The sequence below is a fragment of the Apaloderma vittatum genome, unplaced genomic scaffold, assembly GCF_000703405.1.
Source record: "Apaloderma vittatum isolate BGI_N311 unplaced genomic scaffold, ASM70340v1 scaffold8709, whole genome shotgun sequence".
NCBI lineage: Eukaryota > Metazoa > Chordata > Aves > Trogoniformes > Trogonidae > Apaloderma > Apaloderma vittatum.
The window spans coordinates 1-14,329 of NW_009735763.1; the positions used below are offsets into that span (position 1 = coordinate 1).

At 40.5% G+C, this 14,329-nt stretch overlaps 1 protein-coding gene across 1 annotated transcript in view; it reads left to right on the forward strand.

Moving 5' to 3' along the window:
* Positions 1-2,617: 2,617 nt before the first annotated feature.
* Positions 2,618-14,329, forward strand: part of ANKRD55 (ankyrin repeat domain 55) — a gene marked incomplete at its 5' end in the record, with an annotated part of 30,284 nt that continues 18,572 nt past the window's right edge. The window contains one exon of the mRNA XM_009876706.1: positions 2,618-2,746. Coding sequence (XP_009875008.1) covers positions 2,618-2,746 — 129 coding nt within the window. The remainder of the gene's footprint in view (positions 2,747-14,329) is intronic.

Genomic DNA, 14,329 nt, shown 5'->3' on the forward strand with positions numbered 1-14,329 from the left:
TCCGGCTGAGCCAACCCAATACAAGAGTATAAGTAAAGCACTTCAGTTTTCCCATCTTACACTTGAGAAAAACAGTTTGATGAAGGCATGAGCACGTAAACAGTAAGAAATACATCTGGAGGTTTCATGGTTTCCACAATTGTTTTTTTCTGTGGGTTTACTTATGAAGCTTCTGAGATGACAATGTGAAGAACATTCCTTGAAAAACTCTTGAATCTGGACAAAACAAGTGTCACACTGTATTTCCCTCTGCCGCTTCTTGTTTTTTCTTCTTTTATGTCCCCTATTGACTCTTATTTTTTATAAATATGCAATTGTTCATCTGTCTCACCTTTAAAATTATGTTCTGCCAGATCTTCATCTCTGGTAGTTCTGATATCACTTTCATGCTCTCTCTCACAAACCACAGCCTAAAGATGCCACTCAAGAGTGCTATCACCATGCACAAATCAGTTGGGTATGAACCATCTAGCCATTGCCAGCTGCAGCAGGTGCACACGTGTGACCCATTGCTACAACCAGCTTGATGCTCTCTGTTTAGTTGGGTTTTCAAAAAGAGCATGTGGAATATTTGAAATATCAGGGAAGAAATAGAGCAGCATCATGCTCTGTCTGAATCCTTGGTACACTCGCATCTTGAATGTCAGCTGCAAGAGAAATCTCAAAAAGCATATACAACAAAAGGAACAGGAAAGGACTACAGAGATGGTAATAGTTACAGAGCAGCTTCCTTTCACGGTCAGGCTAACAACGAGGACACACTGAAATAGGACTTTCAACTTGGCAATTATGTTGGAGGGATGATATAATGCAAGTCCATGGCATCATGAATTCCATGGAGAAGATAAAAAGAGAATTGTTAGTAACTGCTTTTTACATCTAAAATGATGGGGACACCTACAGAAATTATGAGGCAGTTTAAAAGAAAATTAAATTAATTACTTTTTCAGAAAATGCATCATTACCCTGTGGAGGTCTGGATGTCATCACAAATCTTTAGCCTGATTAGTAAACGTTATGTATGTGACTACATATCATCAAGCTTAGTTTCTTATGCTTTCTCCCTATCTGCTACTATACCTGCTACTGATATCTCTGAGTTCTGTCTCTGCAGTAGACGGACCCTACCTGCAGTTCTCACACTCCTATGTTACAGCTAATTGCTGGTTTCTATGGCAGAAACAGAAAGAAAGCTGTTTTTTTCAGAGGTAATTTTGTCCATATCAACAGACTGAGAGTGGACAACAGAAAGCTGGCCTGATACACTGTAGCTTCTCCTCTTTCACTGATTTTTGCTGCTCTCCAGAGCTTGAGGGGAGGAGCTATTTGCCACCAGGATATCACTTCACTGAAATCTCACTTCACAGTACTGACCTACATTGAGTGTCTGTCAGCAGTACCAAGTCTCTTGTAGCTAAACCTTGATCCATTAGCATCAATGGCAGAGCTCCCATTAATTTCAGCTAGAGCAGGATTTTACTCTCATTTTTGGTTTTACCAGACCAAAACCCCCCAAGATTAAGCTTTGCAAACCTTAACTAAAAACAAAACTTCTCTTGTTTAACTGTTCTATTTTGTTGTCAACTGTACTTAAGCTATCTGGGGACATGAAAAGCCGTATAAGAGACCTGATGACTGAAATTATGTTAGAACATGCAAGCTTATAGTTAGAAAATCAGTGCTAACAACTTCCACTATCTATGCACTGATAAGTTGTCTGCATCAATGTTTTACAGCTTGTATTTTACCTGAGTTGTTGCCAATTGGCTTTATGGAGTTCTAAGTAAAGTTTCAATTTCTTTTCCACTCAGCATTTTTTGCTTTTTATCATTTTGGAAACCATGCAAGATCCCTGAAATGTATTTTGCCTCATAAGAGATGGTAAACAGCACCTGCCCAAAGTAAAATACTACATGTGAGCAACACTAGCAATTTTTAAGAAACACTGAATGAGTATTTTTATACAGATAATCTTTAACATCATTAGTGTATAGTAAAATATAGGTGTGTTTAAAAAGGCTGATGAAGGTGCAAACACAGACCATGAATTCTCTGATCTACCAAGACTGACTGAGCACAGCTAAGATGGAATGAAAATACAGGTTAATAGTTTACTATTTTCTTTGTTTTCTCCCTAAACAGTAAATATGAGATGTTTATATTACGACTTTTCTGTTGTCATCACTGGGGCAGCTCCTTAGCTTGCTGATTAGTGCCAGATAGAATATTAAATTATAATATTTATTTTGGATCAAAGATAAGACCTAGAATAAATATCACACTGTGTCATGTCAAAGCATCTGTCTGAAGCAGGTTTTTCTCACAGGATCCAAACTGAGCAGTGAGGAACCATATCCCAGCCAGCGCAGCCATGACCATGCATTATTTATAACTGGCTATAGTCACGTATTTGTATCCATTTTCTGTAATAACTCCAAAAAGTTAATTGTTTGGGTGACTCTTATGACTCCACTAATTCCAAAGCTGTTACTAATTACTCCAAATAAAAAGGGAGAGGGAAGAGTCTGCCAGTCCCAAACGTCAAGCTTTTCTGCAGAGACTTGAAAGCTGTTTATGTGAGTGATGGTTATTTGCTCTCTGGGTTTGTGGCCTTCAGGGAATGACTTCACTCCACTGGGCTGCTTTCCACAACCGGCCCCAGCATACCCAGACTCTGCTGCACAAGGGAGCAGACCTGACTCTGGTGGACAAAGACTTCAAAACAGCTCTGCACTGGGCAGTACAGGTGAGTCACGGCTGTGGTTTCACCAGGCACCTGCTTGAGCTGAGCTGGCTATTGGGCCATCCTCCATACTCCAAAAGCACTTATTTTGGCTGTGACATGAGGAAAATGGGTGCTAGGAATGCCTGCGAACAGCCCCAGCATTTTGCCAGTGGGCATGGACTGAGAAGCTAATATATTCTTCAGAGACTTTATAGGCTCAGCACCGTTGCCCTAAACAAAGTTATCATTTATCTGACTGGAACTACGTGTATACTTCATGTTGAACTCATGTTTATTTTTGTTCACTAAATCAAGTTTGTAGAGATCACAGAATCACAGAATCACAGAATGTCAGAGGTTGGAAAGGACCTCCAAAGATCATCTAGTCCAACCCCCCTGCCAGAGCAGGATCACCCACAGCAGGTCACACAGGAAATTGTCCAGGTGTGTTTTGAAAGTCTCCGGAGAAGGAGACTCCACAACCTCCCTGGGCAGCCTGTGCCAGTGCTCTGTCACCCTCACAATAGTTTAAACAGTCTTGCCGAAAGTCTTTGAGAATAAAATAATGCAATTTAAATGCAATTTAAACAGCCCTAGTTGTGGAATTATTAGCTCAAGAGTTGAGGAGATAAGCAAAATATCAAACACATTTCTTGTTGAGTAGTACCTTCCTATCTCACATGTAAAATTCATCAAGTCAATAAAAATTACTCAAGCCTTCATTAGAGAAGAAAACCACACAGGTTTAATGTGGCATTAAACACTGTATTTTGCAATTGGTAGTAAGTGGTCTAGAATATAACGTAATATACTAAGTAATGCCTAAATGTTACTGCAGAAAATTTCATAGGTGAAATTTTATAAATATACTTCTACTTGTTCACTTGTCATAACAAGTTCTGATATCAATGTTCAAAACACCTGCACACCAGATAATCAGAAACAGAACTTGCATGAAAATCCAGTAAAATTTTCCTACAATGACTAAATATTTGCATCCTTACCTTTTGGTCTAAGTTCACTCATCTTAAAGAAATATGTTTCTACAAAGAAATGTAAAAGCTCTGAACTGCCACATACTGTATTTGTAAATGAGTAAGGATCTAGAACGAATAATCTGTTTCCTTCCACCACAGCTTCCCACAGATGGTTCATGCGCAATAGGCTCAACTTTTGTTTTTCTGAAGTAGAGTTATTTTTTTGCCTCTGCAACTGCTACTATTTCAACACCAGTTTTGTTCTCCTTGAATGTTAAACAGTCTAAAATCAGGTGCTTATACTGGGCTACATCCTTTGTTATTTTGTCTGAGGAGACTAAATGTATCTACTCTAAAACTTGTCATGCCTTTTCACTAGGTTTACTCCAGTGGAGACTGCTGGCAGTGGCACATCTCTAGAATTCATGCAACCTCCTGCAGGTTAGGCAGTAGTCTGGATCATAGCTCTGGGAACAAGCTCTGTAAAAAAGCTCTCTCTAAACAAAAAGACAAAAGGGAATCTCCTTCTCATTAGGACCCTCAGAGTTCCACTCATACCTTAATCTTTCAATGATGCTGTATTTTGTCAAATTTACCATTTGATTTCATAATTAACTCTCACTTCCATCTTTCTCTCACTAATGTGCAGAATAACTCTTGAGAAAGTGGGAAATTAAAACTGCTCAAAAGCCACTTGCTCTCAGGTGGAACCAAATCACAAATTCCTCTTCTTTCTCCCTCTAAGGTGCTTCCAGAAATCAAAAGAAACATGTACAGGATGACCTCCATTTTTTTCCTCTTGAGAGATTCTTGATATGAAGCTTTGTAAACTGATTCTTCCCTCTGCATATTTCTCTGTATTGTAGGTCCAGGAGTGGCAGTCGAAATACCAGAATGTGGAGCAGAACTGTTAATATTTATCTTATTCAAGCTTGGCCAAGAAAAAGTATTTTCAGTCAGTGCTCTCTGCTGCCCTGCTAGGGCCCAGGAGAAATGGATACTGTGGACAGGCATGATTTCCCCTTCTATGACAGAGAGCAGAACAACAGCTCTGCTGGGTGGGATTATTGTTATGTTTAATAGCCTCCCCCATGGCTGCTGGAAAGGGGAAATTTCTCCTTTAAGAATTGTGTTAATATCTTTAGAGCACAGAAGACCCACAGAGCTCAGGCAGCACCAGCTGCTTTTGACTCAATAGGGACTTGTGTTTAATTTCATTTTTTAAAAAAATGCAGAAAGGGTAAGAGCAGAAACTTGTTTCAGAGGTTGCAGGAAAGAGACAGTTTGTGCACACTGGAATAAAACACAGCAGGACCACATAAAAAACATGTCCCGTCATTTGGAACCAAACGCTCAGGCATCTTTCATATGAAATAATTGTTCCACGCTTGCTGTTTCAAAGACCACGTGTTCAGAGCTTGATCTCCCATCAAACAAAGAGTGGCTGTGGAGTCCCAGCTGTGTAACTAGACAGATTTTGCCCACACCAAAGTCTGCTCAATTGAAAAGCTCAAACATCCTGCCACTCAGGTTCATGCCTTCAGTGCAGATGTGTTACATCAGTGTTGAAATCACAGATCATCCTTGTCTGAAGTGAGAATATCTCATGTCACATTTTTCACACGTGGAATATTTTTAAGAGCTCGTGCAGATAAGGCTATATCAGAAGTGTCTCAGGAGATATTTGTCTCCTTTTATTGTAGCCAGCAATAACTGCTGTAAAGAAAAGGAAACACACTTTTTAACAAAAAAAAGTTAAGTTACACTAGAACAAAACGTAAAGATGTTCTAACAGTTCTAGATAATGGTGTCATTGAAATCCTTGCATTATATGGTACACACCATACAGTATGCAATATCAGACTACATACTACTGTATCATAATATTATTACTAGTACCTTGGAAATAGCCTGGAAAGATTTGGAGTTTTCTTGCATTGCCTTGAGAGTTGTCATGACTTTCACCAGAAGTTCCTTTGTCTCTTCGTTGAGATTGGCTCCCAAAATCATACGGATATGTAAAAATAATCGGCTTTCATTTAAAAAAAACCCAGAACTATCAGAGTTTTCTTCTAAAGTGAAAAAATTCAACACTCTAGGGATAAAAAGAAGGTAACTAAAAAGAAGCCATTAAAAATAATATTCTGCCATGTGGAGCTGCACTTATGATTTTTTTAAGGATTGATTCGGAGTGCAAAGCCTTAAAAAAGTATGAGCCTGCATATGTGCTCCACAGCAACAATGCAATTCTTTCATTTCCCCCATTTCCTGAGAGGAGAATGAAATACCTGTGTATCTCAAACACACTGTAAAACCAAAGCACAGGCAATTATTTATTCATGTTTTGCTGAGCAAGTGTGGCAGCCTCTCTGGAACTACCTGGAAGGTGAGAGCATACTTAAATGTTGGGATCTCTAGGAATTAATCTCTGCACTGCTGCAGGGCATCTTGGGAGTTGGCCATCCAGTCAAGGCAGGGGATGGGGTCACAGAAGCCAGTGGTGGCTCTGGACCAAGTTCTCTCCCGTGGGATCACAGCACTGCTGCTCTCTTCCCAGCATCCCATTTTTTTCCTGTCAGCTGCCTGTGGTGGAAGAACCCAGGGGGCCTTCCAAAGACTTCTTAAAACTTAGCAGGTGTTTTTCCATGGCAGATATGTTTTTTGTCAGATTAGGACAGAACTGTGCATTTCCCAGGCACAATTCACAGTCTGGTTGGTTTCAGGCAGATTTCTTTCACTGCAAACTTGTACTTGTTTTCTCCCTGTTTGATGCTGTTTTCTAGAGATAGCTAGAAAGGCAGAGTAGTGACTTCTCTTTTTATGTCACTAAGCTTCAAAAGCAATTTTGACTCTTAGCAAACAAATTAAATGCAGATTCAATTTGCATTCTTTAAGTGTACCCTTAAGAAATCTCTTTCTTGTGTAAATATTGTCATTCCAACAAAGGTACAGCTGTTGCTCATGGAAGTGGGAACATTGCATAGCAGCAGGGCTCTACAGAGTGGACTATCACATTGCAAAACAAGGAGGAAGAGAGTTTACAAGTAGTTTTGGGTAAGAAATAAGCTTGCTCTAATACCATCAGAAGTTTTTTCCAATGAGGGCCCTAAACATTTGTGGCAATAACTGCAAAAGCAAATTAAATGTGCGTGAGTCTTGGATATGGCAGTGAGGACGACTTGTGTCACTGCTGCTGAAGCGTCTTATTGTCTAAAACAGGATGGTCATATGCACTACTTGGGAATGGTCTGTGGCCCATTCTACCTCCTGAACTATGTACAGGAACTGATGGGGAAAGTATTAATTGACCCAAGCCAAAACCATGTCAGGGAGGATTTAAAAATTGTACATTGAAGACAGATGAGTTGCTCAGAAATATTCCCTAGAACTACTTATTTTTTTGAATAGCCATTATCTATTTCTTCACTTTTATTTATGTCAGCTCATAAGCCAAATTCCCTTTTGTGATTTGTACATGGTATACCAGTATTGATATACAAACCCATCACTACAACCAGATCATCAGAAAAATTGTCTTTACCCGAAATAATTGACTGTTAAACAGTAAGTCCTTCAAGTATGTATATACCATTGATAGTATAATTATTCATGCCAATCAAATTTCCAAGGAAAAAAATTGCAGAACTCCCACTGAGCTTGACAGGAATTTGTCTCACACAAAACCTGTAGGTAAGTACAGGATAATTGCCAGACCTTTTCCCAGCACCCAGTCTATGTGTAACTCCACAAGTCGATGCCAGAAGATGAGTAATGTGCATGCACCACACTTCTTACATATCTATAAATATCGCAATTTCCCATGCCTTACAAAAAGGCACTGGAAGACTAATGTTTCCCTTTCTCTGACAGCAGTAAGGAATAAATCCTTGTTCTATTGCAGAATAAAAGATGACCTCTTTTTCAAAGCACAGAAACAGCTCATCAGAGAAATCAGTTCTCACAACAATGTACTAGCAGGGGAAAGCCGCCAAGTAGTTTTAGTCATAGACATAGTCATTTACACAGTAAATCATACACGCTTGTTATAGAGGACTTCAAGTGAAAGTAAATTCTCTGAGGTATTTGTCCAGTATTGTGTGCAGTTTTTGTTTGAGCAGAGAGGGTAAGAGAGGCATGGACATATGATAGCCATAGACATGCGCCTTTGTCATTTGGTAGCTTTTTCCAACATTCAGTAAGGCTGCTGAGAGGAATAAGTATTTCTAAAACACCATGTCCCCTAGTTTTACCAGAGGCAGAAGTGCTCTGACGACCACAGGACAAAGTATCCTGTACAACAACAACACAGTGTCCTTCCAAGAGTACCACAAAGTCAAGCCAAGCTGGGTGGCTCTGAGTCTGCAAGAGACACTGTCTCAGTGGGTGTCTGAGGCTGAAGCACTAGGGTTTGGAGAAGACAAATGAGCTTCTCTCTAAGCTGGCTGAGTCTTACCAATGTAACTACATCGGCATCAGTAGAGTTGTTAATTTATATTGGTTTGCCATCAGAAATACACCCTGTGAAGTGCCTGGGGTGTATCCAGGCATATTCTGGCAAAGTTTCCCTGGCAGGAGGAAAGCTGAAGATGGCATTACAGATTGCTCCTTCTCCAGCACAGGGCCCAGTTTTCTCTGTCTCCTGAGGGCAGAGAAACCACAGTGTGCTCTAAATTTTTGCACTGGTTCTCCACTGCCAGTATAGCCATTTGGCAGCCAGGGTATGGCAGCAGCGGAGGAAGAGCGAACATGCTTCCATTCCTCAGCTTTCATTATTATGGGGTGCAGAGACGGGACTCTGCAAGTCCTTAGCAAAGGGAGAAATCTCCCATACGTGCAAAACTTTTCAGCAGCTCAAGTTGCCAGCTTCATGGATGTTTCTCACAACACTATGTTTGTTGCAGACTAGAAGGAGCTTTTGAGTTTGGCATTCCCCATGTTTAAAATGGCAGACTATGAGATCTATGAGACAGGGATGTGCTCTTCTGATAAAGCTGTAGTATCTGATTCCAACCAGACAGATCCTCACTGTTAATGCAACATTATGTCCATCTTGATCTGATTCTAGGCCAAAACTCTGAACTCAAGTTACAGTAAAGGTAACAATATAACACACTGCCATAGTGCTCTGAAGATGAACACAAGGAAAACTGCGCTTCATTGAAATGAATCCTGAAACGGAAACAATTGTACTGGCTGTTTTTTCTAGTATAGCTGTAACTGAATGCAGGGCTTCTGCCAGCAAAGCCTTGAGTCAGGACTTTTCAAGACCCAACAGAGTCGTATGGGAAGAGTCTGTGGAATGGTTTTTGCTTTCAGTAAATACTGAATTTCAGACTAAAAAAAGGTGACTTTGAAAGGAAATCTGTATTTAGCAGTGTAATAACCTCCACTGGGAAAAAAGTCCACAGATGTTTTTTGTTCAAATTTTGCTATGGGTTTCTCAACTAATACTTGAAATGGCTCATGTTTCTATATTTCAGCAAAGGAGAAGAAGACTTTTTCTTTTTTTTTCAATGGCCCTGTTAGTGTCACAGTTGTTTTCATATTAAAATATGCTATGTATGTCTGTTTGTGAAGGATAACAGGAAGTATAAAGAGTTTGGGAAACGAACATGAAACTCAAGCAGCACCCAATGATGTACAAAGATGGTTTCCAGGAGGAAGACAGAAACACTGATGCAAATTTTATTTAATTGATAGTAATTTACAGTGCTTCTTTATAAAAGTAATGTACTTACCAGAGTAGTGCTATGGCAATTGTATTTACTTGTTTCTGCAGAAAGGAATGAAATAATGATTAAAATGTCAAGTCATTCAGGGTCAGAGCAGAAGGACATCAAAGAGAAAGTGAAAGCTTTGGATTCACAGGTGTGGAGTTGAAAAAAGGCGGAATATAGAAGAGGAAACACAGACAGCTCTAAAGTGTAATGCTATTGATAAGAAACATCAAAAGCTGCTAGTGGGGAAACTCCATGCAGCAAAGCTGGCTATAGATATAGGAAGGCTTTAAGTGGCACACTAATACAAAGAGATAGAAAAATGTAGAAGAACGATACAACTTAATCACGTAATCTCTAGAGACATTCACTTGGAAGAAAATTACTTTGTCAGGGTTTCTTGAAAACAGTTAAGTGGTCCATAGCCTGTCCCTCTCCCCAATGCACCTCTACATATCTGATAGCCACAAGCCATCTTAGCAGACTCACTTCACACAATTCTTCTCGTTATCAAATTATCTAGTTCGCAAAAGTATTCTGATGACCAGAAGAACTATCCCTCTATGCAGCGCAGTGAACAAGGAAAACATTTTATTATGTATGATTGAAGACTTGGCAGAACAAAATGCAATGTTATGGTAGACTATTACATAAATGACAATAAACTTTCCAAGTAAAACTATTGTTCTACACATTAGTTGAACATACAAAGGGCTTAAGTATAAGCACAATTGATGCAGTAGCAATGAAGACAAATTAAGTATACACAAAACTGTCAAAACCAGAAAAGCGTGTTTTGAAAGCACTGAAAGATGCTACTGTCAGAAGCTGAGCTTTTTTATTACTAAACCTAAAGAAAATAGAGTTGTAATCACTTGAAAATGACAGCTAACAATCCTGTTAGTGAATTTGTTGTTTGCCGCTGACTGGAGATGACACAAATTTCAGACAAAACTTGCATGAAGCACAACAAGAGCTTGCCTTGCAAGTGCTCCTGGATAAAGGCTTTAGGACATTTCTTCTTCACAAAGTAACTTTAATTTAAATGAGTAATCTAAGAAAGAAACTGAGGTAAAAGGATAATAGGTGGAAGCTGGTAAATATGTGAGATGGGACAAAAGTGTAAAGAAAACTGTGTGGGAAGCCCTGCAGAATTATAGAACCATAGAATGGTCTGGGTCAGAAAGGACATTAAAGATCATCTGGTTCCAATCCCCCTGCCATGGGCAGGGACACCTCTCACTAGACAAGGTTACTTAAAGTCTCATTTAACCTGGCCTTGAATACTTCTGGGATGAGACATCCACAACCTCTCTGGGCAGCCTGTTACGGTTCCCCACGACCCTCACAGGAAAGAATTTTTTCCTACTATATGATCTAAATCTACCCTCTTTCAGTTTCAAATCACCATCCCTTGTCCTATCACTATGATCCCTCAAAACGAGTCCCTCCTTTTCTTTCCTCTAGGCCCCTTCAGGTACTGGAAGGCCGCATAGAATCAGAGGATGGCCTAGGCTGGAAGGGACCTTAGATATCATTTAATCCAACCTCTCTTACATGGGCAGGGATGCCTCTCAGCTAGGTCAAGCAACACACGGCCCCTGCGGGGATCAAACTCGTGACCTTGGTGTTATCAGCACCACGCTCTAACCAACTGAGCTAACTGGCCCCCCAACAACCCCAACTCTCTCAGATTGTTCTCATAGGGAAGAAGCTTCAGAAGCCTGGTCATCTTTGTGGCCTTTCTCTGGACTCACTCCAACAGGTCCATGTCCTTTACGTGTTGGGAGCTCAGAGCTGAGCACAGCACTTCAAGTGGAGTCTCACCAGAGCAGAGTAGAGGGAGAGAATCATAGAATCATAGAACTGTCATGGCTAGAAGGGACCTTAAAGATCATCTAGTTCGAACCCCTCCACCATGGGCAGGCACACCCCCTACTAGTTCAGGCTGCTCAGAGCCCCATCCAGCCTGGTCTTAAACTAACTTCCAGTGATGGGGCTTCCACCACCTCTCTGGGCAACTTGTTCCAGTGTCTCACCTTCTTTGTGGGGAAGAACTTCTTCCTAACATCCAATCCAAAGCAATCCATCCCTGGCTTTAAGCTATTCCTCCTAGTCCTATCACTGTCTAACATCCTAAAAAGCCCTTCATCAGCTTCCTTATAGGCCTTGAGATACTGGAAGGCCACAATAAGGTCTCCTCGGAGCCGTCTTTTCTCCAGACTGAACAGCCCCAACTCTCTCAGTCTGTCTTCATAGGAGAGGTGCTCCAGCCCTCTGATCATCCTCGTCGCCCTTCTCTGGACACGCTCCAGCACATACATACCTTTCTTGTGCTGTGGGCTCCAGAATTGGCCGTAGTTCTCCAGGTGGGGTATCACAAAAGTGGAGTAGAGGGGAGAATCATCTCCCTTGACCTGCTGGCCACACACCTCTTGATGCAGCCCAGGATACGATTGGCTTTCTGGGCTGCAAGTGCACACTGATGGCGCATGTTGAGCTTCTCTTCCACTAGTACCCCCAAGTCCTTTTCCTGAGGGCTGCTCTCAAGCCAATCACTGCCCAGACTATATTGGTGATTGGGATTGCCCTAACTCAGATGGAGGACTTTGCCCTTCATTCTGTCGAACTTCATGAGGTTGGCATGGGCCCACTTCTCTTCAGCCTGTCCAAGTCCCTCTGGATGGCATCTCTTCTCTCCAGCATGTAAATTCCACCACACAGTTTGGTGTCATCTGCAAACTTGCTGAGGGAGTATTCAATTCCATTGCCCATGTCACCAACAAAGATGTTGAACAGTCCTGGTGTATCATAGTATCATAGAATGGCCTAGGCTGGAAGGAACCTTAGAGATCATTGTAATCCAGCCTCCCTGTCACCAGGGATGCCACCTCTCAACTAGATCAGGCAACACACGGGGACCGAGCTGGAATTGAACCGCGATCTTGGCATTGTTAGCGCCACACTCAACTGACGGAGCTAAGCGGCCCCCTAGGAAAGGGGAGAAACAGAGTATTGCTTGTGGGACACATCCACCACCCTTACACTGACTGAGGCAGTTTCTGGCTGGTTTGCAGGGCACCCCATCAATACACTGACTGGGACAGTGCCTGCTTAGCTTTACATGTAGCAGGCACTCGTAGTGGCTGCACCCACAATCTACCCTTAGAAACACAGGTAGAAAGTAACTAGTAATCCCTGAAAAAATGTCTGAAGGGAATTTGAATACAAAAAAAAAAAAGGGGGAAGATTAAATGTACGGATACATACAGAAAGGTTACAAAAACATGTAATTTTCCTATGGTAAATTTACCACTGAACATCTTGGTCTAACAATAGTACTGTGGTTCATGGTAGATTTACCACAGGAAGACTACATTTTTGGTGACTTCAGCTCAAAGCTATCAATCTAAGAATAAGGGCAGTGTAAGCATTTTAGGAGATTTTTGTGTGCAACTTAAAAAAGCCAAAATGAATACAAAGATAAGAAGATATTCCTAAGGAGAGAAAGCTGGAAAACCACAGAGGAGTTAGTCAGAGATCTCTTTCAGCAGAAGGTTCAAAATATTAGGAAACAACCTTTGATTATTTAGAAAATGTAATTAGCAATTTGATTGAATTGTTAAAATAGGTCAGAAATTTCATAGCCATCTTCAAAGCAATTACTGCTTCCTCAGATAAGAAGCTATTGAATATAGTATATTTGAATGTCAATCAGTTTGATACCATGTAGTAAAACACAGGAATACTGGAAAAATGTCAAGAAGATGAAAGTTCATCACATAGGACAGAAAGCTTGTTAGGCAAATGGTAAATAGAGTGATCACATGAAGTCCAATTCTTTGTCCCTCTCTGTTTTGAGAAGTACAAGCAATTTTAAGCACACTGAACGACGTCAGTAGAGCAATTTGCATAATCACGAATTGCTATAATGGATGCAGAATTCAGCCCAAAGATAGGTTGTCCCAGTGGGGAAGAATAAGGAGTAATGCAATTAAAATCAGCTCAGGGTCTTACACCACATACCATATGTTCTCTATCAGCCACATTCAGGATAGTTTAAATAATCTTTGGAGGTGTCTCATGGACAGTCCAACCAGGTTTTGTTCCATACTTATTTGTTCCATAATCAGGTAAGGAAATCCAGAAGACACATATAACCCACACTTAGAATCAAACTGGACCCATGCACTTCATGGGTCAGGATGAAGTTCAGATTTACTTTGATAAAATGTATGGATGAACAAAAATTAACTAAACAACACTGTACATAACTGTGAAAAATGAAAGTGGTTTGCACAAAACAAAGAGTAGTGGACTAGTGAATTACAGAGTGAGTAGGAGTTTAAATTATGATGTCAATGCAAAACAAACAAACAAATACCATTCTGGGACATCTTAACATAAGCGTGATACATGTGAGCTACAGGAAGTAGCAATGTCATTTTCAATGTCAGGAGAGAAGCCTCAGATGGATCATTATGTCGTTTGAGGTGCCATGGTTGAAGAAAGCTGTAGACAAACTGGAAAGAGGCCAAAGAGCAAGCACCAAGTATGGTAAGTGGTTGAAAAACCCAAGAAGAGACGTTGAAATTATTTGTTTAGTCTAGTAAATGGAAGATCAGTGGGAGACAGTACAGCCTGCAAATGTACAAAATGCCAGGAAGAACAGTGAGGAATTTCTTATGCAAATGCTAAGACTTGTGCAACAACATTAAGGGACAGAAACTATAGGCGCAGGATGTGAAATTTGGATTTTAAAAGACGGTATAGGGATCGTAGGGTCACTAGAACATGAATACAGAAATAGTAACATACTGAATATTATTTATTTTTTTAACAAAACTGACTTGGAGAAGGATAGTAATAGATAGATACTTATCGTCATAGTACTGGAAGAACATTACAGA